Raw genomic sequence first — 25283 nt, 5'->3', positions numbered from 1 at the left:
AGACTAAGGTCTTGGTAAATATAAATACCATTTATGTAGTACACAGCGGGCTGAAGACCGTCAGCCATAGTTCTCTCACAGAAATGTCAAATGCATGGTGAACTACTACAATGTCTGGTGGGTATGGAAGTGTTCCTGTGACCTTGTTCTCCAAGAGACAACACAAACGGGGTCAGCTGAGTCTTGGACATATTGAAGCAAACGTGTGGGAACTGTGAACCTGAACATCTGATCGGATTACTACGGGCTGCAGAGTCTGTTGCCGAGCTCCATTGAGAGAGGCGGAGCTTAGCATTGAAAAACTCTGAATTCTCTTTGGGAGACGTGGGACTTGGAACTGCAAACGTGACCAAGCAGTGAGGTTTGGAAAAGGGCTGAGTGCTGATATAATTGACTTGTGTACAGTGATACAGCCTCAGCTGGCAGAATATTGAGTAATAATCGGGCCCACAAGGATAACACTTGCAAACTGAATCACTCATGATCTGACACCTTTGTATACGATTTACAAAATAGAAAGAAGTAAGCCGACCCGTGGGTTGGTAGAGCGAGATGTGGTCGAAATCTGAGCATGGACCATGCTTTTTATCTATTGAAGTAAGGTGGTCACATATATATATATATATATATAAATATATATATATATATATGTTTATTTATTACATTTATTGCACGCCAGAGCCTTAGGTATCACGGCGAGATTACAGACAGCTTGTTAAAATGTTGATTAGAGCGATGTTACAGTCATAACAGAATATTCCAAACATAGGTTTACAGACATGTCAGATATTTACACCAGACGAAAAGGAAACAACAGATGCAAAAAATGTACAGTTTCTAGGGTGGCTGTTTGGTTAGTATTTAATTAACCACGTTTTTAGCAGTTTTTTAAAGCCCATGAAAGTTTCCTCTTTTTTGATGCTGAGTGGGAGGGAGTTCCAATGTTTGGGGGCTAGGTATTGGAAACTAGTGCCCCCTGCTCTGGTGTTTCTGAAGCGGGGTGTGGCTTAATAGTAAATGGTTATTAGATCTTAGGGTTCTGGCAGATTCTTTCTTGGCTATGGCATTATTCAGGTAGATGGGGGCTTTTCCATGGTGACATTTGAATGTAATACATAGAGTTTTGAATACGACTCTGGCTTCGACAGGCAGCCTAATGGTAATCTCTTCTGGTCTTAGAAATATGGTCAGATTTTCTCATTCCTAGGGCGGCCCATAGCGCTTTATTTTGAATATGTTTGTAATTTTCTGATATTGGTGATGGAGGTGCCGAGTAGCAGCACATTACAGTAGTCAGGTTTTAATAAAATCAACGCTCTAGCCAGTGTAATACAGTTTGCGGGGGTCAGGAATTGTCGGCTTAGGGCAATTAGTCTGGAAGTGTATGATGTGGATGATGAGAGGCTGTTGATGTGTTTAGCGATTGTGAGGTTCGCATCCAAGTAGACTCCTAGGGTTTTGACTTGCTTCAGTACAGGTATCATGGTACCGTCAATGTTAATAGAAGAGTAATCTGGATGTAGAGCAGCTATTTTGGACTGGGAGCCCACAATGAGAATCTCTGTCTTCTCATTGTTTAGGCAGAGACTATTAAGTGCCATCCAATTTTGTATGATGGCATAGATTTTGTTAATAGTCAGTGTGCCTTGCGCGTAATTCCCAGTGAGTGGAATTAGGATCTGGGTGTCATCTGCAAAGTTGGTGTAGATGACACCCATATCATCTAAAGCTGACAATAGAAGTTTTGTGTATGCGTTGTAGAGGGTGGGTGAGAGGCAACAGCCTTGGGGTACTCCAATGGGGACTGGGATGGGGTCTGCAGCTTCTTTGCTTATTGCAACTCTAGAGGTTCGTTCAGCTAGGAAAAATGTAATCCACATAGTGGCGTCAGTAGAGAAGTTGAAATCTTTAGCTAAAGTGGAACAGAGTTTGTTGTGATCCACGAGGTCCAATGCTGCAGATAGGTCTAACAAAAGGAGGATGCAGAGTTTGCCTGTGTCCCTAATGGTATCCAGCTGGATTTTCAAGTCCAGTAAGGCTGTTTCCGTACTGTGATTAGGCCTGAAGCCGGATTGTCTGGTGCCAAGGAGCTGGGTATTTTACAGGTGTGCTTGGACTTGGTTGTATGCTATTTTGTCGAGGATTTTAAGTAAAAACGGAACTGTTGTTATTGGCCGGTAATTGGTGGGCCCGGTGGGATCTAGGGAGTTTTTTTTTAGTAGTGGTGTAACCCAGGCTTCTTTAATGCTGGCTGGGCCCAGTTTAGCATTGAATGAAGCATTGACAAAGGATGGGAGTGAGTGTGTGGGCGCATGATTTCACTACTTGCGCTGGGACAGAGTCTTCTTAGCAGTTCAATGCTTTAAGTTTAGATATAGTGTCGAACACTCATTCTTGGGAGACTGGGGTGAAGAACAGGGGGTTAGTGTTCACATTTGAATTCAGTATGTGATTGCTAGTGGAGGGTTTATCAGCTAGTAGTTGTCTTTTGGTGGTAATTTTTGTTTGTAATAGATCAATTTTGGCAGCTAGGGCATCTTGAATAGTAGTGCACCATTCTTTACTGGAATTGGAGGAGTTTATAGCTGGGGTGGGATTTTCCCGTTCTCTTAGAATTGTGAACAGTTCTTTGGAATCTGAAGCTGCGTTGCTAATCCGGGCATTATAGGCATCAGCTTTGTATGTGATGATGGCAGTTTTATAGTTTTTATTTGCCATCTGAGATGCTTTTCCAGACTCTATAGTGGGGTGCTGTCTGTGGGCGTGTTTGAGGGTGCGTTTTGCTCTCCTAAGTATAACTAGGACATCATTGAACCAAAAACACAATCGTTTGTCGGTGCGTTTAGTTTTGGTAGTTAGGGGAGCTACGGCATTAATGGTGGAGGTAAGAAAGTTATGGTATGTGTCTGCTATAAGACAGGGGTTGTCACTAGAAATGGACATGTATTCTAGGGCTTTTCTGAGTATGAGGGTAAGGTTTTCAGGTGTGAGCTTGCAAGGATTTCTAGTTTCGTAAGTGTTGGTTAAATTGGGTTTGATGAGAAGGGGTTAATTAGTGATGATAGTGAACTAGATGTTGTAGTGGTCCGTCCAGTCTAAGGGAGAGATTGAATTAATGGTTAGAGTGGTATTGAGCTTGAGAATCCAATCTAATGTTCTGCCCTTAATGTGGGTGGGGGCATTCACTAGTTGGATGAAGATCATGTCCTTGAGGGAAGAATGTAGGGCTTCTGCTTTGGTGTTTAGGCTGTCATTAAATCCTAGGTTGATATCTCAGAGGATGACGCATTTGGTGTTTGGTTTGATGAGTGCAGCTAAAAATAATGGGATGTCTCATTCTGGATGGCTGTTAGAATTAGGAGTTCTATAGATCACTACGATATTGATGGTAGTTTTTACATTAGTGACAAAATTGGCTAGGAGAAGTTCATAACCTGCAATACTTCCAATGGGGCAGGACCTCAGTTGGAGTTTGGTCTTGGCTATAATGGCTACACCACCTCCATGAGAGTGGGACCTATCGGTTCTGAGGATGGTATAGTCAGGTGGCATTGCGAGCGTCAAAAGCGGACCAGAGGCTTGGTGGAGTCAGGATTCAGTGACTACTAGGAGGTCTAGTTGAAGTTCTGTGATGAGGTCATGTACTTCGATGGCGTGCGCTCCTAGAGAGCGGGCATTGATGAGAGCACCTTGGAAGTTAGTGGGAGGCTTCTGCTTGCGGGTGTCTGCCATTGTCATGGTCTCTGGGCACAGGGTAGAGTGAGCTTGTTCAATAGAGATCTTGGACTTGTGGAGGCAATGGTGTACTGTGGCCATGGTCTGCATAGGTAGTTTATTCAAATGATTAGGGTCCAGTATGAAGCCGTAGGTGCGATGCATAGTTTGTGATCTTAAACGGTACCGCCTGGAAAGGAAAGGGTGACAAGGAGGGCAGGAATGGTGTGGGGCATGGGATGGGGTGATGCCTGGGGCAGGCCAGTTTGGCCAGGCCATAGTTGTATCTGCCGTAGCGGGTCCCAAAACAGGGTACATTGTTGTTGATAATGCAGAAAGGGAACATGAGAATGGTTAACCAGCTTGGCATGGTCGAATGTGGCTGCAGTATATAAAGGGGGTCGCCCAGTGAGGTGTGCTGCCGCAGCGGTAATATGCTGGGTGTAGGTAGATTGAATGGGGTAAGTTTGCCTGCCGGACTCGGGCAAGCTGCGGGTGGCTGCTACCAGGAGGCACAAGGGGACGTGGTGTATACTGCACTATAGTGGTAGTGGGGGCACTGTTCTAACATATCGGAGGTGCAACAGGGCGTAAGTAGCAGAGAAACAATTTGAATTGCTAACGTAAGGAATACTGAGATTTAAGAGCAACAACGGCAGGAGGCATGCGAGGCCTGTTGGCAATATTCAGTAAGAACAATTATTAACCATAGAATTCGGTAAAAGAACACTATACTAACATTGGAGCAATGAGAAAATGCATGTGTGAGTATAGATCAGTTTGATTCGCTAAAATGAGGAGGACAGACATATCTATGAACTGCAATGGCACTCTAGCATGTAAATGACATTATATAATTCAGGATACTAAATAGTTTCTGGCATGGACAAAGTAGCACAATAGCCGTGATAGTGGAGCGGCAGTAACATATGCAGTCGAGACAATAGAACAACTAACGAGATGTTGATAACGTCACAGTGTAGATGACAAGAAGTAAGATATGCATTTGATGGTGAAGCATGGAAGCAGTTTGTCGACCAGGCAATATATAATAAGGCAGCAGATCCCAGAACACGTGCGGTGGGCTGACCGAAAACAGTAGTACAGGGATGCAGTGATCACAATGATGGATAGATTACACTGGGAGCTGCTCAGTTAGGAGGGGCCTTCACTGCTCCCAACGCAGTACGTAGTTCTTGATTCGAAGACGGGCAGTACCGCCTAGGTGAGGTTTTGGGGAGAGTTCTGGATCGCTGGATGCGTTTTGAGAGTACTATCAAACAAAAGAAAAATGTAGGTAAACCTTTCGACAGGCAGGAGTAAGAAGGGTTCCGCACCGCGCATCCAAGCGCAAAACAGGTGCAAAACAGGGCCTTATCTGCTGGCCTTTCTCGGAAGGGCCAGCAAACTTCTGCCTGCCGCCGGATTGGTGCTGGATAAATGCACTGGCGTTGCTTAGCAACGAAGTTAGGTCAGGATCGGGTGGCCATTTTAGGATCAGGTCACGAGGAGACAGTAATTTGGAACCCCGCTTTGGCGGGGGGAATAAAGGAGGATTTCAGGAGGTAGGTGCTCATAGATAGCAGGTGCTCACCTCCACAGATTCAGGCAGCGTGTTAAAACGCAGGAATCTGCTATTCGCTGCTGATGGCAAAAGGGTCAGCTGTTTTCAGATGCGGCGTCGCTGCAGCTGAGGAGATGGGCTCCTGCCATCTCTGTGGTCTAGGTTGCGGCATTGCTGGGGATGAAGAGAAGGGCTCCTGCCCTCTCTGTGATCACGGCTCAACTCCTACTCGGCGCAAAACGGGCCTTATCCATGTGCCTTTTCTGGAAGGGCCGCAGCCAGCGAACTTCCGCCTGCCGGCGGTTTGGTGCTGGATAAATGCACCAGCATTGCTTAGCAACAAAGTTAGGTCAGGATTGGTCGACCATTTTAGGATCAGGCCATGAGGAGACAGTAATGTGGAAGCCCGCTTCGACGGGGGGAATAAAGGAGGATTTCAGGAGGTAGGTGCCCATAGATATTAGGTGCTCACCTCCAAAGATTCAGGCAGCGTGTAAAAACGCAGGAATCTGCTATTCGCTGCTTGATGGCAAAAGGGTCAGCTGTTTTCAGATGCGGCGTTGCTGCAGCTGAGGAGATGGGCTCCTGCCCTCTCTGTGATATAGGTTGCGGCATTGCTGGGGATGAAGAGAAGGACTCCTGACCTCTCTGTGATCATGGCTCAACATATAGGATGCTCGGATGACTGCGGGCATTATGGCCTTTGAGCCCAAAAGAGGAATCTGTTTTTTGATCTCGGGTAGTGACGAATCCAGTGACTGTGAATAAACAAATAGCAGATCAATTCTAAAGCAATAAAATCATCTATGAACCAAGGTGGGGTGTGACTCAGGAGTTGATACTGATAAATCAGGAGAGTAGTAGATTGGTGAGAGAGAAGGTATTCTTGACAATCGAGCGTCAAACCCCCATTAGCTAACCAAGCTTTAGATCTGGCTACCACCTAAATCCTAAAAATGGGTATGCCTTCCAAGTTAGAGACATTAAAATTGGTCATAAAATTGAAACGTACTCCGATGAAAAACAACACCATGAGCGATAGCCCAAAAACTTTAACAACACCAACTTGTGCTCGTGCTGCCTCGATGGTGGCGGATATAAGAACCTTTTATGCAACAGATATTGTAAAAGAAAACTTAAAAAATATAGACTCAATCGTGGCAGTGCTGATAGAGTCAAAAGAGCAACAAGATATACATATGGAAAAATCACAACAAGGGAACAATCCAAGTGAGATATCAATTGATTTAAGGATCCCTTGTTCTCCTAAAAGTCCTAGTGACTTCACTTTGAAGAGTATGGAGCTGAACACTAACATTGATCAATTAAACTTAACTAATGAGGACGAAGAATAAAAAAATAGACAAATCAAGATTCAGATGATAGAACTAAACATTGTATACAGAATTTTAAAACACTGTCTGCAACTACGCTGGCTAACCAGACAAAAGGAAAAGCAATACAAGATATAGCCTTCTGGAAAGAATTGCTGTGGAAGCAGGCAAGCTCTGATTTAAGTGGAAGACTCCAGACCGCGGTAACAATAGTAGGAACTAACCTGCCACAAACTCCACCACAAATTGATGAAATAATTAAAGAAAAAACACATTCGAATCTATCTCAATCTCCATTACTGTATGATAAGTCTATACAAAATGCCTGTGTTATCCATATCTTTTCACACCCAAACACCAGAAAGGCAGAAGGAAAATGGAGCTACACAAGTCTTTAATCAAGTAGCTCATACTCAATTGAATTTAGTAGAAGTGACGCTAGCGGCTATGAATCCCGCAATTATGGTATTAACAAAACTTTATGATACAATTGATAAAAAGATGAATGATCAAAATAAAATGCTTAAAAAATGAAGAGACCAACAAACATTAAAACCAATGGAAGGACTCTTGCGCTCCAATTGTGGATCACAAACAAGTGCAATGAGCGAGCAAGCACATAACAAAAAGCCAAAAAATACGGAGACAAAACCAAATTTTAGCCTTCACCATGATACATTTTCAAAGATGTCTCTAATTGAAATCGATATCAGACAAGCCAAAGAAGATGCAGAAAATAAAATGATGAATTTCGAATTATTTAAGAAACCGAAAAACAAAGAAAAGAACATTGAGAAGAAACTGCAACAAAAGAAATCAAAGAACATCAAAGCTAGTGTAACACAAAGTACGTCGAGCACTAGACAATTTATAAAGGCACTGACAAATCCAAAGAAAGATCGCCTGGACAACATAGCAGCAATAACAGAAAAATATATAAAAAAGCGCACAACTTACAAAAACAGACAAAAAGAAGCCCCAAAATAGATTGGAAGATGCAAGAGCCTCTCGACGAGTTGTTAGAAGAAACCAAAATACAAAAAACAGCAAAGAAGCAAATATGTCACAAGGGAAAACAGATGAAAGAGGGGAAAATAGAAGGTAAGACCCAAGATGACATTGGTAAACCATTTCTCACACCTGAACAAAGAAGAAACGAAATTGCAAAAACAGTGACTCAGTTGATGTCTAAATCACAATACCGACAAAGACCTAGCCCTATTGAGGAAATACAACCATGCAGTTGGATGAACGAGAAGTTGCAGTTCGGAGGGAATGATCAGCAAAGGACCAACTACCAACCCAAACATTTTATGGCTATCCCTGTTTAGGGAACAAAAAGGGAAGAGAAAGTAGACACACAATGTCATAAAATTATTATGCAATGCAGAATAGGATGATTCCCCAGATACCATCTTAATAGGACTTCGATATTAAACATCTTTGGGGAAGTACCGAACTTGGAGGCTCTAATACCATCGGATATCTATCGAGTAGAGTTTGAAAATAACCCATATCTTATTAAGGCAAAATTATACATCTGATCGACTATTGTCCTCGACACTATCTGGTTAGCCAAACGTGAATTATATAAACTGGGGTTTGAGATATCTTTGGCTGACCAGGAGCAAAATATACAACTAAGGAAGAAGACATATGTTGCCAATAGCAATGAGCAAAGAATGCATCAAGGTGGGGAAAACTTACAGCAAATTAATGCAAGCGTGAATAATTCAAGACCAAATATTAGAATTACAACAATAAAATCTCAAGGGAACAATCGACCACAGTCAGTAGATAGATCCAAGAATACAAGTTGCATGCGTAAATGACTTCTTGAGGACGCTTAGCAATTAACAAATGGAAAAGATCAAATTTTCTCCCTATGATGTTGGAGCACCCGAGGCCATAAGCATCTGATCAACTCTCTTAAAAGCGATCTGCAAAAAAATGACATTATTTTATTACAGGAAACATGGCTGACGGAGCTCCCCGTGTGGAATGATTTTATCGTGTGCAACATACCAGCCATCAGACAGAAGAAAGGTAGACCCAGGGCTGGGTTATTAGTCAATGCAAAAATGTCTACAGGATGTAAAGTCGAGGAATGGAACCAACCGAACAAATACATACAACATTTGAAAATACAGATTTATGACAGGACAATCGCTGTACTGAATAACTATTGGAACCATCACACTATTCAGACCAAAAGCTTCTTCAAAATCATGGAGAAACTATTAGATATGATTGCTTTAGAACCAACTATCTCTGCAATAATCATTGCTGGTGATCTAAATTGTCTATATACCAGCAGGAAGAGTCAAACAGCCGAAGCTCGACGATGGATGGCACTAATGGAGAGTAGGCTGCTAGTTATGTTAAACGGAACAATTGAGTCTGATGTTCCACCGAAGGCAACCTGCAAGAGAGATAACCAAAGAGGGATTTTAGATTACATCTATGTAGATAAAAATCTATTACCTCAGTAGAAACTTTTTTGGTCGTACAACAAGAGACTAGCATCCACAACCAATTGGTGTTAAAGTGGAGACGGCCATACCCTGAGTCAACCCGGCCTACGCAAAAATATGAACAGAAGATTAAGGTAAAAGGAGGACACAATTGACTAAATTGGTCTCATGAACAATTGAACCTCTTTTAGCAAATGGTAAAAACACAGAGGGAGTCTCAAAATAAAGGCGACAGAGATTATGTCAGTGCCTTACACGCCTTTCAACAAATAGCAGGCCATCTAACTAAACCCACTTTCAAGAATAAACATGTTTTTGATGGGTATATACAATTTTGAAAAAGATGTCTCCGGAGAGAAATAAGAATTGCCCAGAAAAGACCAACAAAGGATAGAATGGTGCTAATTAGAAAAGCTAAATCCAAATATAAGAACTGGATGACTTGTCGGAAAGCACTAATATTCCAAAGAGAGAGCAAAGCTACGCTTGAAACATTAACGCAAAATAAATTCGAACCAGATATGGGAATTGATAAATATAAGCATCAATAAAACGCAGATGCCACTGCAACTGAATGCAGTATCTGAAGCCTAGTGGAAAACACATTTTTCGAACTTATGTGCCTCTATTGAAAAAGATCATCAGGAGATTAAAATAATAAACCATATTGATTGCATGCTAAAATGGGATGTATAAGACATCAAATTATTTATTTCGATACTCAGCAAATCAAGAGCTTCCGGACCTGACCGGCTAACCAATTATATGCTCAAACAAAAATCGCAGGAGCGGGCCTGTATTATCCAAGAAATAATTGAAGATGAGATGAAAACACAAAATGTCCCATCGACATGGCAATAATCGTTCCTGTATCAAAAAACGGTAATAGACAAAACCCAAACAACTACAGGCCAATAGCCTTGTTGGATGTGCCTGGCAAACTATTCACAAGGTTGATCATAAGAGACTTTCAACAATGGCTGAGTGAGAAGAACCTGCAAGACCGTAATCAGACTGGTTTCATTAGTGGAATGGGTACCTCAGTAAACCTCATGATCATCTCAGTGATTCGAGCTCATATGTTAAAGACAAAACAACTGCTGTATATGTCGTATGTTGACTTTTAAATCACGTTTAATTCGATTTCCAGGAATAAATTGATGAAGAAGCTAGAAAGCACAGGCTGTCTAGAGATACTGTTATACTTTATTGGCCAGTTACATCAAAATACCACGATACAAATCAGGTTAACTCAAGAGGGCCATCTAATCGAACCAATTTGTATGCATCGAGGTCTGAAGCAGGGTTGCTTAATGGCAGCAACCCTTTTTAATTTTTTTATAGCAGATATGAGTAAGAAATTTGAGACTGTTATAGCTGATGCCCCGAGATTAGGGTCAGCAAAAATAGCTTCTCTTTTTTTATTTTTATGCTGATAATCTGGTTTTAATTTCCAAGACACTGAAAGTTTTTCAAAATCTTTTAAACATTTTAGGGTTACATGCAAAGAGGAATGACCTTGAAATGAGCGTACAGAAAACAAAAGCGCTACCTGTTTATCTGTCAAAAACATTCAAAAAACTGAATAGTTATAAATGGTTTATAGGTAACAAGGAATTGGAGTCTGTCAGTGTATCTCGGAGTCAATATCAATAATCACAGCAATGACAAACCCTATCATGAAGATATACGAGGTAAACTTAACACAGCCATAGGCCAAGCAAAAATTATCCAAGCAAAGTTTGGGAAATGTTCAGTTCGACCTGCAACTACATTTTATATGCAGAAAGCTGTACTGATCATTTTATATGGATCAGATACCAAAATACCTATTAAGGAACCTTATTGTTCCAAAATAGAAAGCTGCTACTGGAAATCAGTACTTAAATTGCCAAAATCACTACCTATGGCGATGTTACGATACGAACTAGGCATTCCCTCCCTGGCTGTGATGTTTAAATGGAAACTTTGTTCCTTATACAGGAAACGTTGGGAAAATGTATCAAAGCAATCTGTATTGACTACACTATCGGAATTTATGAGAGAGACGAACCAACTATTCCCACAAAAATGGAGGGAATTTGCTAAAGCAGCCCTACAAGAAGCAGATATATTTGAGGATCTCGTGATACAGAATCCTTGCCATGAAGAAAAAAAAATGTAACAGCAAGGCTGGATTGGGACAATGACAAGAGCTAAAAGATACAAATTGGGCCATATGGAGCTTTTTCTTGAGAAAAAGATTAAAACAATGGAAGGATATCTGTTGAAGTTTCCTTGTCCGAGGTATAGACAAACGTTTCTACGATTTTGCCTGAACTTGCATAATACCAGAGAAGTCCAGCTGAGGCAGAAACAAATCACAAACAGGGAACGGTTTTGCAGATTTGAGTGTGATGGATCTCAAACAGAAACTCTGCAACACTTATTAACAGAATGTCCAAAACGTATAGATGAGAGGAAGCAACACTTTAAACAACTCTTTGGAGAGAGGAGAATATTAACATCAAGATCATTGTGGAGACAGATTCTCCATACAAGAAGAGTGAAGGTTCAAATAGCCGTTGTAAGATTCCTACTTTCCTTGGACCTTGATAATGGGAAGAGGACTGATTAATTCAATAACTATTGAGCCTGTAAACCTGTAATGTGAGGTGTGATCTATACTGTAGGAATGATTTGTGATAAGGATGTGAAATTGTTATGTAGATACACAATTAGAAAATACATTTTGTAAAGGTTTTAATAAACCAAAGAAAAAAGAAAAAAAAAGAAAAAAATAACTTAAGCATGTGTTGCATGCTGTGTGTATCAGGTGGGGCAGAGTGCTGGGATTCAGATTACTTGTTCTGCCAATAGATTTTTGTGTTAAACTGTTGTGGATGGAGATATAGAATTTAAGACCAGGTGACTCTCTTTGTGCATGAGCGCATGTACCTACAAAAATCAGCAGTACATGCAGGGTTCGAAATTGTGGGGAGCTGGGAGCTTGTGGCCTAGAAGAGCCTGATTAGCTTGACAGCAACAGCTACTAGGTGCTACTTTTGGCTCCCCATGGAAATTGATGACAAACAAATACACCTATGTGGATGAATCTTTGTGCATTTGTGACAATCTGTAAATAAACATTAGGACACATACATACGACATTTAAAGCATTAGGGGGATCATAAATAATGGACAAAATGATATATTTGCATCTTATGTGGAAGTTAGATTTGTGGAACGCTGTGTAGTAGCTCCTTGTTCCCCAGTGGTAGTTCTTGGTCACTGGTATACCCAGGAGCTGTTTTTAGCTCCTGCTTATCAAATCTTAATTTCGATCCCTGCACATAGGCCATTGCTTTGCTCTAAGGGCAGAGCTATGCCAAAGAAATGCATGATGGACCACAGTACAGAAGGCGAAACAGTAAAACTATTTTGCAGGTAACACGCATATCATCTCTGTACTGTTGCAGGCAGCATAATAACAGCATAGCCCAACCTTCCCTCACATCAATAACAACAGATGTGTGCAGTGTCATAAATCACTGGCATCTGTGGATGTGGGCCAATTTATTTTGTGTTGAGGGCCACTTTCTTTTTGTTGCCTGGGTTTATTTCTTGTGCCAATCCAACCCTGGCTAGGCTCACTCTGTAAGGCAGTGAATGATGGTATTGGAAGTCCTAAAAGAAAGTAAACGAGAACTCGGGCCAAAATGGAGGCACATGGCATTGCGTGATTGAAATAGGTACCAGTCTTCACACTCAAAGTACACTCAGGGGGGATTTCAGGGACTGGGGCCTTCCCAACTCCCTCACCCTAACTCTGGGGTAGGACTGGCTCTGGCATACGCCCTGGTAGGCCTCCAACCCCAGACACAAAGGGGTCGCTGCCCCCCCTAACCCCCTGGACAGGCTCAGGCACCTTACCCTGTCACACCACTTAATGCTTTTTTGTCATGCACTTATGTAGGCTTTTTTAAATGTATATTTGCTGCATTTTAGCTATGAAGCACTTTAAAGGGACAAATAATACATATTTCCTAATGAATGGATAATTAAATTTTAATCAAACTCTGGAACTGAGCTGAAAGTCGCTGCTAACCTTCGCCATGTGTTTAATGCTCTCTTAATCCCATTACAATGCACCATTTGTCATTAGACTTTCTAAATCTTTCTTGGATGAAAGATCAAACTGACCCTTAAACTAGGTGGAAATCTTCTTGTACCTACTGTGACTGGGCCCATGAAGCTTCTCGTATTTTAGTTAACTTTAATTTTAGTTTGGAAACGTTGACAAGTATAACAATTATTGAGCAAGTGTATTAAAAAAACCACTGTGGGGCAGTTTAGCAAATTCTTGACGGTTTGAAACATAGAGTTTTTTTTGCAGCAGAATTTTGTCTCGGTGACAAATGGTCACTGTTAGCGGAATATTTCATTTGTCAGTGCAGAATTTCTGATATTATTTTACTTGTAGCAACAAAACCTACCTTATTCTAATGAACCAATCTTTCTGATAAATAAATGTGCCCAGGGCGATGCGACAAAACATACATGAACCTTTGTCATTTGTTTTCTTACAGAATTTCCTACGATGCTGCAAGGTACCCCAAATACATTCCTGAAGCTTACTGCCTGTGCAAAGGCTGCCTGATTGGCATTTTTGGAGAGGAGGACTTCCGCTTTCGCAGTGCACCGGTCTACATGCCGACGGTTATCTTGCGCCGGACGTCGACCTGCGCTGGAGGTCGATACATATACGTGGAAGACTACGTCACTGTGCCTGTCGGATGTACGTGTGTTCCTCAACAGGAGAAGGGGCCTGAAACGGTCAACTCCAGCATAGACAAGGAAGAAGTGAAGCTAATCTTGAACAAGAGCGACAAGCCCCCACCGCCATGAATGGCGTAACACGCTCCCTGATGTGCTGCCCGTTTATATTTGTATTTACCTGCTAACGTTTCCACCCTTTTAAGACAAAAGCTGTGAGCTGCGTGTGGCGAGAGCTGATTATTTACATAAGCCATACATCAAAAATGGCAGCAACAGTAGTTTACAGCACTAACTGCAGCACACACAGAAAGCCCCCAAAGGCAAGCACGCTGTTGCCTGCTTGGGTGTGCTGCTAGGTAACATGGACTTCGAGGGATCACCCTCGAGTTAAAGTTAATTCAAACGAAAAGGAGTTCGTAGAGACAGATCGACAGCTAATATGTTCAGCCATTTGCATTTGAGTATTTTAAAAATATTTGTCTCTGTTCTATCTAGTGTAACTTTTAATATATTGGTAACAGAATAGCACATGTTGTAAATATTGTAATCGCATCGTTTTTGTCTGTGGATTTGCATTTTATTACCTTCCATGCAGGAAGACAGCAATCAACACTGATGTGCAGATTTAGTAAAAGGATTTGTGTTTGCGCAATATTTACAGAGATGTATAATGCAAGTGGGAGACCAAAATGTTAAAATCAACATTAAGGAGATTTGCCTAATCTCCTTAATGATGTCTCTTATCTCAGACACGTACACCACCTAAAAACTGGTACTTCCAAAACTGTCAACCTCCTATTCGCACATCTCAAGCATTGTCAAGAAGCATTCCCCCAAACCTGCACTGCCTCCCAGCGCATGAAGGTCCACGGAGACCACCAAATGGACGCCCTCAACATCTATACAAATGGCAAAAATACGATTCAAACCCATGAGACAGATCACCACTCCCGGGAGACTGCTAAACCAACTCCGCTCTCTCATCACCTAGTTCTAGCTGATTAGTGGGACATGCATATTAGATGTCAGTGTTTCAAGAGATACATTGCTGACCCCTTCCAATTCTTTTCCCACGTCGTAACTCCAGTTCCATGTCTTACATGTACTGCATTAACATCTCATTTGCATCTGTGCATCAGCAGGAACGCCCCAATATCTTTGACCTTACAATTGTTTTCTTCCCAGTTACCTGTTTTTATAAGGGTTGTGCTGGTTTCCTAAACCATTAGCAAACATCAATGTGAATGCCAATGCAGTAGATGAAAATGCACATAGATGTAAAGACATTTCACCTGCTAAGCTTCTTGAATTGTTGTCTCGCGGCTTCATCTTTGACTTGACACTCTTGATTGTCTAAACTCTTTTTAGGACAGTTTCCGGATGGCGATAGGTACCACATCCTTACTAGTCTCTGTGCTGGAAGATCCCTGAGCTCAGGGCGACTTGGGAAACACCATTGATCCTTTAATAGTGTTGGCCACAGTGTTTTCCTGGATAGATTGGAAAACTTGGGGCTGATAATTTGGTCCTTCAGTGGATTGAATTATTTTTGCAAGTCAGGTCAACCAGTTTCTCTCTTCTCCACTTCAATTGTTAATTTCTCATCTCCTCGTGTAGAGTCCCTACGTGTTCAGCATTGTCCCTACTCTTTTACTTTTTCATGATATTTTACCATTAAGGAAATCAGCATACCATTTCTGTGATTACGCTAATCAGCTGTTGAATAAATAATGTCAGGTGGACTTGTCACAAAGCTTGTTCAACTGTCTGGTCGCCATCAATATTTAGATGAATAATAATTTGTTAAAACGTAATCAACTTAGTCAAACATGTGATTGTTGTTCCACATCCTGAAATTTGTCATCTGTCATTCTGACTTCTGGAACTGCACGGCTTCCTCCTCTCTTGCAGCAAAGTGAGTTAGAAATGTAGAAATGATGTTGGAATGCACCATTTCATTGGACCGCCAAGTCAGATTGGTTTACTTCAGACTGCAAGTTTCTCTTCTACAAAGTGCAACAACTACAAAATGCAATTTTTGGAGCGCAAAACAGGGAGGTTCCTGCACAGGCTCCTTGCGCGGTAAGGCATTCATTTTAATAATCTCAGTCTGGATCATTGTGCCTATTATAAACTTGGACCATCTTTTACAATTGACTGAATTGTTACATTCTGATTAGAATTTGCTGCTGCTTTCCAACTGATCCCTCCAAATTGTAACAGAGTACAAGTGGGCAGCCAGTGCTTAAGCACCCCGGCCCCTCCCCTCATCTGTGAAGCTGCTTTCCAGTCTCCTTATGGGAGATCCCCCATTTTTCCACCTTGAAGAAAAAAGTCTTTTCCTCTCACATTTTGGCTCTAATTCAGAGACTTATGTAAGCATTCTTATTATTTCAGTCAAGGGCATACTTGTAGAATCTGCAGAACTAACAGGGACATCCGACTAACGGGGCAGAGAGGGCACGTTTGGCACGTGTGCACTCTAGAAGTAATGACTCACAGTATTTCTGAACCCTTTGGTTGTCCCTCCAGAAAATGTTGGTAAACTACCTTTCGTCGCTACACCTAAAGTGAGAAACAACAATGTTCTTTTAGACTCCTTTGGGCTTCCTCAAACCCAAACGAACAACCGACCTGTGCCAACACTTATACCAAAAACAAATTGACCCATAGACATTAGTACAATCAATTGTGTATTAGGGATCTATGTCAGCATGCAAATGCCACCAGGATAAATGCTGGCAGCATTCTTTTTCACTCGCTATAGAGGAGGTATGGTTAAGGGATATAGATGGTGGAGGGAGGGAGTTAAAAATTGATAGAGGGAGTACTCTCTGGAGAGAAAGAAAAGTGGTGTGCCATTGGTGGTGGCCATCGACGCTGCCATTTTCACATAGAAGCCAATCAATACTCTGAACACAAACATACCTTGAAAAATGCATCTGCAAACACAGCAGCGCAACCCCAGAATTGGTCAGATCATTTATCAATAACATCTGAAAGCTGCTGGGATGCACATTTCTTTGCAACATGATTGAAACAATCCCAGTCCCAAGAAGGCAAATGAAAACATTACTCATCAGAGAATTTGGAACTATTGTGATCGACAGCTTAGTCTGTCTGCGTGCTCCAGCATTGAGGATAGATATAAACATAGTTTTTAAAGGTTTTATGAAGAAAGGTTCAAAGTTAACATAGGGTGTCAGGATGCTTGCAAACCCAGCAGAACAAGGGGGCAGGATAATAGCCCTGAGTTTCAGGATATAATAATGTGAGGAAAGGGACAAGGGTTGCTCAAGTGCCCAAAATAACAGAGAGCGGCCACTGGGAGTCCCAAGTGAACAGGGACCTCCCCTCCTGCTCCCAGAGGATTCCCAACATTAATTCCACATCAGGGTCTCCCCTCAGCCCCAAACATGTTCTCTAGCAAGTTGCCCCGTGTTACAAAGTTCAATACAAGCACAATCAGGTTGGGGCAAAATCCAGTGTCTGAAAAATCTTCCAGTATCCCATATTAAAATAAATTATCACAAAGTCTCCTCTCCTATAGGGAGGGTGTCTCTTCCCCTCTTGAGGATAACCGGGGATGAATTGTCAGAGCATCTTACTTCCCTTTTGGACTTCACATTTCCCTAAGCCATGAACTGGAAGCTCAAGGGCATACACATGTTTTTGGGGTCCTCAGGATTGCTGCCATCTAAGCCTTCTCCTTGGAGTTCTCGTCTGAGTTATTGCCGGATGTGGCCCAGAGTTGCTGGCTTGCAAGATGGTTTGGAGTGGACAGCTGGGGTTCAGTGGAGGACCCTGGCCCTCACTCCACCAAATGGGGCACATGGTTGGCACTTGCAAACTGGCTTGGGATACCCTGGCAAGGACTGGCAGAGAAGTGTGGAACGTAGAATAAGTAATGTCATCAATCCCTAAAACGATCAATCAGTCATAATGTTACTTAATCTAATGGATTAATAAATCATAATGATGTAAAATAATTCTCTACGGTACTCTATGTTGGTACAAACCGTTTTTTATTATTGTCCCAAACCTATATCTACCCTCTTTACTTTGCCAGCACGTGTTTCAACTTAAAGGTCTTTGTCAAGATAGATATATTCGTACATGAATTGTGATTATATACAGACCTGCCTTAAATGTATCAAATGGGGGCTTAGCTCTTAGTGGTGTGATAGTCCACTTTCTTCTTGTAACTTAAAGACAAAATGCCTGGAAAGTTCACTATGCAATAATATAGCACTTATTTAAAAAAAACTCCAATTGGAGGCAGTACATCTATATGGAATCTGCTTGCTTTCGTGTCCTGCAACCATGGCTGTGTTAAGCTTTTGGTGTCCTGCGTGCCAAAAGCATATTATCAACTTCCAGCGACTTTCACTCTTGACGTTTATTTTGGATGTCTTCTGCCTCCGCCTGTGATGGTGATCCTGCCTTCCAACGCAGTTCATCCACCCACCTCTACAAACTCTCCTGGACCAACATAATCCTCTAAAATCTCACTGTGCTTGGTAGATGGGCGTCTAATCTCTCCTTCTCTCTCCTACCTAAGATGGTTGGTATCAGGTAATAATATCCCCATACATAATGTCCCCATGCATAATATTGCCGGGAAAAGCCATAGGCGACATTATAAATGGTAACATTATGCATGGGGATGGGTTGCAGGGATGTCCCCTGCTTCCATTTAAAAAAAAAAACAGGGGTTGCAGGGGTGTCCTCCGCATGTTGAATGTAATAATGTCCCTGCAAAAACAGAGACGTTTTAGTCAGGCGACATTTCTGCGGGGACATTTTTACATGGAACCAGATGGTTTTGGTCTATTCCTTTCTTTAGCGACTCAACCTCTCGTGATGGTGTCTCGTCGCTGAACTACAATCCTCCATTCAATCTCCAAGATCATCCTCTAGCCCACTCTCTTGTTCCTAAATCTGTTTCAAAACAGCTTCTCCCCATTTTCTCTCCCAGTCAATTTCTTTCGCATTCTTCTCTCAGAGGCTATAACCTCCCTTACACTTTCCAGCAGCATCTCCCCTGTCCTTTCCAGTTGGTTATATTCTTCCTCCATCAACCCCACAACCCTTTCCTGGCCCCTTCCAGATATTGTTGGTCTTTTGCATAAGAGTCTCTTCCTTGCAGATGGTACCCGTTGCTCTTTCCTATAAGGTAACACCTTTCTATCTGTGTTCCCAAACAATTCCCTTTTCCATCTCCAACCAGCCAAGAACTATTTCCTGCTTCTGACTCTCAATAGCACCCTCATTGAACACCACAGTCTCTACCCCTAAGGTCCCACCTTCTCTGTGCTATCCATCCACCTTTTTACCACACAGTCCCTCCTACTTTTTGTTGTCTGCACTTGTACTCTCTTGGCATGCAGTATCAAAGACGGGGGTCTTCCAGGATATCCGCGTAAATGGTCTCTTCACTACATGCTGGGCAAGTCAGTTCACCACTGTTCCACCTAGTCCAACAACAGTTGTTAAAGCACCTTATGCATTGAAGCAGATCTCTGGGGGCACAAGGACCCGGCCTTTGGACCACCCTGAATCCAAACCGCAGGGCAAAATCGCGTACATACCCTTCAAAAAACTCCTGAAAACTGAACTTCAGGCTGACTTTTGACTGAGGCGCCTCAACTTGAGGGAATTGAACAGAGAATCCTTGACTAGGGCCAAACCGCAAGTCTGATTGGATGGCATCTGCTTATAAGCAGGCTTTTCTATTCCTATTCTCAACAATGCATCACTCCGAAGTGGTGTGCAAGGCTTTACAAACTCACACATAAATTAATAATTAAATGCATAGCTGATATGTACCTTTAGGGAAACCAGATCAGTTAACCACAGACACATATGCAGTGTGTAAAAAGGTTGCTTTAATGTACATTGCAAGTATACATTCAGCACTGACCTGCCTCATCGCCTTACAAATCCACTTTCAGAAGCATACAGACACTAATAAAATTAACCCCACAAACTCCCCTGATTTCTCCCCCGATTTCTGTTCTACTTGCAAATCTCCCCTAATGTTTATTGCGCAGCCTTTCTATTTTCCTTCACTACCTATACTTTTACTACCAAGGCTTTACAGCCCTCTTTCACCAACCTCAACCTGTCTGTCTTCCTGTTCATACGGTGGACCTACCAGTGTACTTTCCTGGGCCCACTGTTTGCTCTTTTCCACATGGACCCGTCGATTCTCTTACCATCCTGGACATTCCAACCGGCTCTTTCATCCTGGACATAGGTCCCCCTATAATCTTTTTCTGACCTACCATTGTCCAGTTTGTACCATCTTACAATACCCCTGGTATACTTTCCTTTCTAAACCCAAATGCAACGGACAAAAACTAACATTGATGAGTAGGGTCCTCCGGGCTTATCTGTGATGGTGACAGTATATAAGCACTTGGCTGTTGCGTGGACTATCCATGGCAGTAAATTGTGGGCTCACATGAATGCCTCCATCCTGAGGACTAAGAAAAATGTGTTTCTTAACTCTCTACTTCATATGCCAGCAAGCACCTTTACTATCACAGCAAGTGAGAAAACAGGAGTTCGGCCTATCCATCAAGTGGCATCTCCTAGGCTACTGTTCTTCTGGTTTAGAATTTGGACAAGGCCAGCTCCCTTAGTTTACATGGTGCATATGGTGGTGGAGGGATAATTGAGGGGCCCAGAAAAGTTATCCTTTTCCCCATATTAGGAGTTAGACCAAGAAGCTCCAGAGTCATTAGATGTGGAAAGATCCTAATTCCATCCAATGAGAAGATATTAAGGCTCGGAATTACAAATATTGGAGTCATGTATAAAACAAGGATTTGAAGATTGCTTAAACGAACCCTAGACTCCATACTTATTTTTATTTGAAGACCTTGCAATCCTTTACATACTATCTGGATCTAATTATCTGCCACAAGGTTCAAGTCTAATTTTCTAAAATTAGGTCAGGAACTCTTTCTCTCCAGGCGTTTGTTCGGAAATGGTCTGGTCCTGAGACCCAGGAATGGTCCTGCTCCTGTGGGTGTTCTGGCCAAGACACACTGGCCCAATTTACCACTGCCTAAGGGACCGTTGGCCCAAAAGACTGCTGTGTAGGGCACGTTTCAGGAGGCCCTGATCTGGGCACCTAGCATCATAGCACTGGAAGTAACGCGTGGTTGCAAATGTTATTTGCTGCATGACATGAAGGCCAAAACACAAACTTGCCAAGAGCAAGGTATAACTTCTGCTACCATCAGTTTATCAATTTGTAGATGGACTGCGGGAGCTCTAGGGATTCAGGGATTTTAACCTGAGGCTCTTCCCTCTTGAGTATTGTCATTTTTTAAAAATATATTTTATGGACATAATTGGTATTAGAATGTGTTTACTTCTATGGATGTCCTGTTGGCCTATTATTTGTGGTTTTGATATACTGGTCTTTATGCTATGTTGTGCTTTTATGGATTCATTCCAAGGAAAGCCGACCGTCTGACAAAAACTAACCATAAAACTCTATAGATCTCCCCCAATATGAGCTTCTGTACCACATCTATCATCTATCAGGTGAAACCTACATCCTGCCTGAATGCGTGATGTGCCTGAAACGTTATTTCCTTGCGTATCAACACCTTCATGCCCACCTTTCACAGAATGTCTATCTTTTTTCTACCTATGTCAGTCATCCCGGACTTGTGTCATACCCTCCTAGACATGGCTGCTATACCACCTTTGCCAAATACCCAACAGGAACCAATTGATTGGCTACAAAGCAGGGTTAAAAGCGTGGATAGTCTTGTACACCGGGTAGGCCTGATTATTTTCCACACACATCTTTGCAGGATGCCAGTGAAGTGCTAGTGCAACCTGGACCAAATGTCCCTGATATCCCAGCAAGAACAGCAAAAGGACTGCAGCATTCCACTCCCACTCAGTTTAATTCAAGGTTTGGGAGTGCAGGATTGCTCAAACTACATCAGACTAGCCTCAAGTGTTTAAAATTGTTAGTAGTCCTTTATCCCCGAAGTAAACCCCTAGCGCAACAGTTGAAGTTGATGAACACAGAGTTAGGCACTGGGTGATTTTGAGTGTTAGGCTAGGTTCGGAATCTAAGATCACTGAACAATCAGCTTGACCAGAGAAACGTTATTGGGAGCAGAACCGATGCAGCTTGGCTAGAAAGATGCACACCTAGAGAAATTTCGAAAAAAAGGTCCGGCATATGATTATATTTCTATTGAGCTTCAAACAATTAAGAAACATCCACCTGTAAATTGCTGTTTTATCAAAACTGAACTAAAATACAACCACACCCAGATCTAAATCCAACTGGAACAATAAATGGAGGATAATCTAGGTATTGTCAAAAAGATACCATGCATTTGTGCAAGTACAGAGAAATGGGTGACATCATAAATCAAAGTGCTGATAGCTGTCTCAAATGGAGCAAAGCCACTTATTGACATCAATCAGTCAGATGGGGTCCAATCCACGGCAGTGCTGCACCACCAACACCCATCCAATGTAGACATTCCAGCGGGAGCCAATGGTCGACTGTGTCATAAATGTCTTAAGGAATTGATATTAGCTCTCTGGCAACACTATCAAAGAAAAACAACCAACCTTTAGAGGTGAACCATCTTTTATGGATGTATATTCTCTCACCCCATCCATATACTATATCACCAACTAGATATATTCATAGGGACAATATTCATTTGGACTACTCCAACTGGAAAAACTCTCTTTTCATCACATGGACTATCTTAATTTGAACTCAAATTATTTTGGTTTTCTAGAAATTCTGACTAATCTCAAATGGATTAGTGTTTCTTCACACAGGGACGTTAACATATACAGTTTACAGGTTTAGTAGTTTTGGGCTAATGCTTGGAGAAAAGAACTAAGCACTACAGAGTTGGGGCTATTTCTAAACGTCCATGTCCGATGAAGGTTTAAGAATTCATACTAAGCCCTAGAAAGCTAATTTTAGCTTTTTAGCTTAGGTTTACGTTCAAGCATTAGTTTAGGGATTTAAGAGGTGTTTAGGATTAAGGCTTTAATTCTAGGGATTTTGGGGTAGGGTGATGCTTAGCGGTAGGATTACGTTTAGTTTTAGAATCTGGGGATAGCCCTGCTTACAATTTGGATCTTGTGTTTGGTTTAGGGGTTGAGGTAAAGGTGAGCCTTGGATTCCACTTTCTTTCTTTTTTAAGGCTTGCTATGGAGGTATAAACAGGGGTGTGCGGGAAAGGGGCAGTTCCCCCAGACCATCATTTTGGATATGTGTGGACTGCCTCCCTGAGTAGTTGCTGCAGCCCAGGCATTAAAGGGTGCAAGCAGAAAAATGGTCTCAGCCTGGCAACTGCAGACAGCTTTGCCTGAAACCTGGCAATTAGCACAAAGGAAGGAAGGGTGGGTGTAGGCGGCTGGGAGACAGGAGGGATATTTAACATAAATATTGTTGCAAAAGTGTCTGGGGAGCCTCGGTACATCCTCACCTCACTCTGCTTGCTGCTAGATAAGAGTGGGAAGAGGGAACATAGGATTCATCAGCGCAGCGAAGGCGCAGAGAAAGTCAGCCAGCCAGCCAAGCCCAGCCAGCTCTTCCCTTACCTGCTTGGAGTACTGGAACTATGGAGCAGACCCCAGACATAGACAAGCCCAAGCAACAGATAAGATTACCTCACGCAAAATACTGGGATGACGTCATAGCGTAAAGTAAACCATGCCAGGCATCAAGCAAATTACAAGGGATTAGCTGGCCAAAGTAAGCACCTTCTTTCAAGCTTGCATACAGACAATAAATAGTAGGTAACAGCACTCCAGTCAGCTGAGCTCTATGGGGCAAACGGACCACATTGCATTAAAATAACTGGGATCTAAAGAGTAACGAATACAAGGAGAAAATGCTTGGCTGGTGAATTGGAGTACAATGTGGCAGTGGAACAACACACAGAGATAAAGAGTCTCATCACGAGCTGGGCGGTATCCCGGCAGTAATACTGCAGAATGTAATTGCGTTAGCGCCAACAGGTCCGACGCTATTGGGACCGGATCACAGGTTGGGCGTTAACGGTAAATCCCCATTGGACCCAATGGGGCTTTTTCAGAACAAATACTGTGTGCTAATACAGCCGGCAGTAATAGTGCCGAAAACAGGGTGCTAAATGGGATTTTCACCTCCAGAAAAAAGCTGGAGGTAAAACAGCCCATTTAGTGCCCAACTCGTGATAGGGCCCAACGTGTCCTAAATAGATAGGGCATCATCATGAGTTGGGCTGTAGCCCTTTAATGCACAGGTAACGCTATTACCACCGCATTTAAGGTCTAGCCCAATCATGAGTCTGGCGCAAAATGGGAATTTTACCTCCAACATTTTTCTGCTCTGTTTTCGGCACTTTAAGCGCAGCACTAATTGCACCAGCGCCAATAGCGCCACCCCAACCCCACTAGGTGATAGACCCAATGGGAATGGGGACTTACCGCCCCCCCTTTGCAACTCGCGATCCGGCGCAAATTGCACCGGACCAAGTTGCAGTAACTCAAATGACGTTGGGCGGTATCCGGGCGCAATTAGTGCAGTGATACTGCCTAACTTGTGATGATAGTGTCTGTTTTGTGTGTCATGCAATGCATTGACCTGAGCTCTATTAGCTCCACACCTGCTGCTTGGATGCAAAAGCGACCACACCTTGGCCCAAAAGGAGCAAATCATGAATAAAGCTGCCCCTCCCATTCCAGTCGAAGAATTCGAGGCTGAAAATTAAGGCAGAAAGAGTCAACCATTGGCGGGTTTCAATATGAGCCCCTTGGTTGCAAATGGATGTGTGTAGCAACATGTATGCTGTGGGTATGGCCTTCACTCCTTCTGGATATGAAATTCATTTTGAACTGGTGTGGGCCCACGATAAGGAATTGAGACATGTTTTCTATTGTGACCTTGCATAGTGGACATACTGGAGTAACATCATGATTCCATTTGTTTCTTAAGGCACATTTCTCTCTCTCTGCAGTCCACACCTATTAGTTTTATTCATTCTGCTCCTGTCAGTTCTCTCTTCTACTGCATCTGTCAGATTGCATACTGATATATGCTGTAGTACCATTGTGTATGCCATGGATGAAAAGTTTGTGTGTGTACTGATTCCAATAATCAGTGCTATTGTTATGGATGCCATGCTGCTTCTTAGCCAGCAACTGTGTTTCCTAATATACATGGGAAAGAAGGTGGTAGCATCCAATAAGCTGTGTTTTGCTCTTGTCCCTAAACTGGGTCAAAATAATCACATCTGGCAATGTAAGAGAGTTTCTTCCTAAGTCAGGCTTTATATTACTGTAGCACACATAGTGCAGCCAATCATCTCACTTTGCTAGCTGGGGGGCCTAATCCAGGGACCGTGGTCTGGTTCGGAGTGAGTGAGCTGATGGCTGCTCCACTGGCTG

General features: G+C 42.4%; 1 protein-coding gene across 1 annotated transcript in view; it reads left to right on the top strand.

Annotated features, from left to right (window-relative positions):
• The window catches only part of IL17D (interleukin 17D), a 243031-nt gene extending 224897 nt beyond the window's left edge, over positions 1-18134 (top strand). The window contains exon 3 of the mRNA XM_069639304.1: positions 13655-18134. Coding sequence (XP_069495405.1) covers positions 13655-13973 — 319 coding nt within the window. The 3' untranslated portion in view covers positions 13974-18134. The remainder of the gene's footprint in view (positions 1-13654) is intronic.
• Positions 18135-25283: the final 7149 nt, after the last annotated feature.

Source organism: Ambystoma mexicanum, chromosome 7q (assembly GCF_040938575.1).
Source record: "Ambystoma mexicanum isolate Mex_15411 chromosome 7q, UKY_AmexF1_1, whole genome shotgun sequence".
NCBI lineage: Eukaryota > Metazoa > Chordata > Amphibia > Caudata > Ambystomatidae > Ambystoma > Ambystoma mexicanum.
The sequence above is the reverse complement of the archived record's forward strand: the minus strand, read 5'-3'. Positions and strand labels throughout refer to the sequence as shown.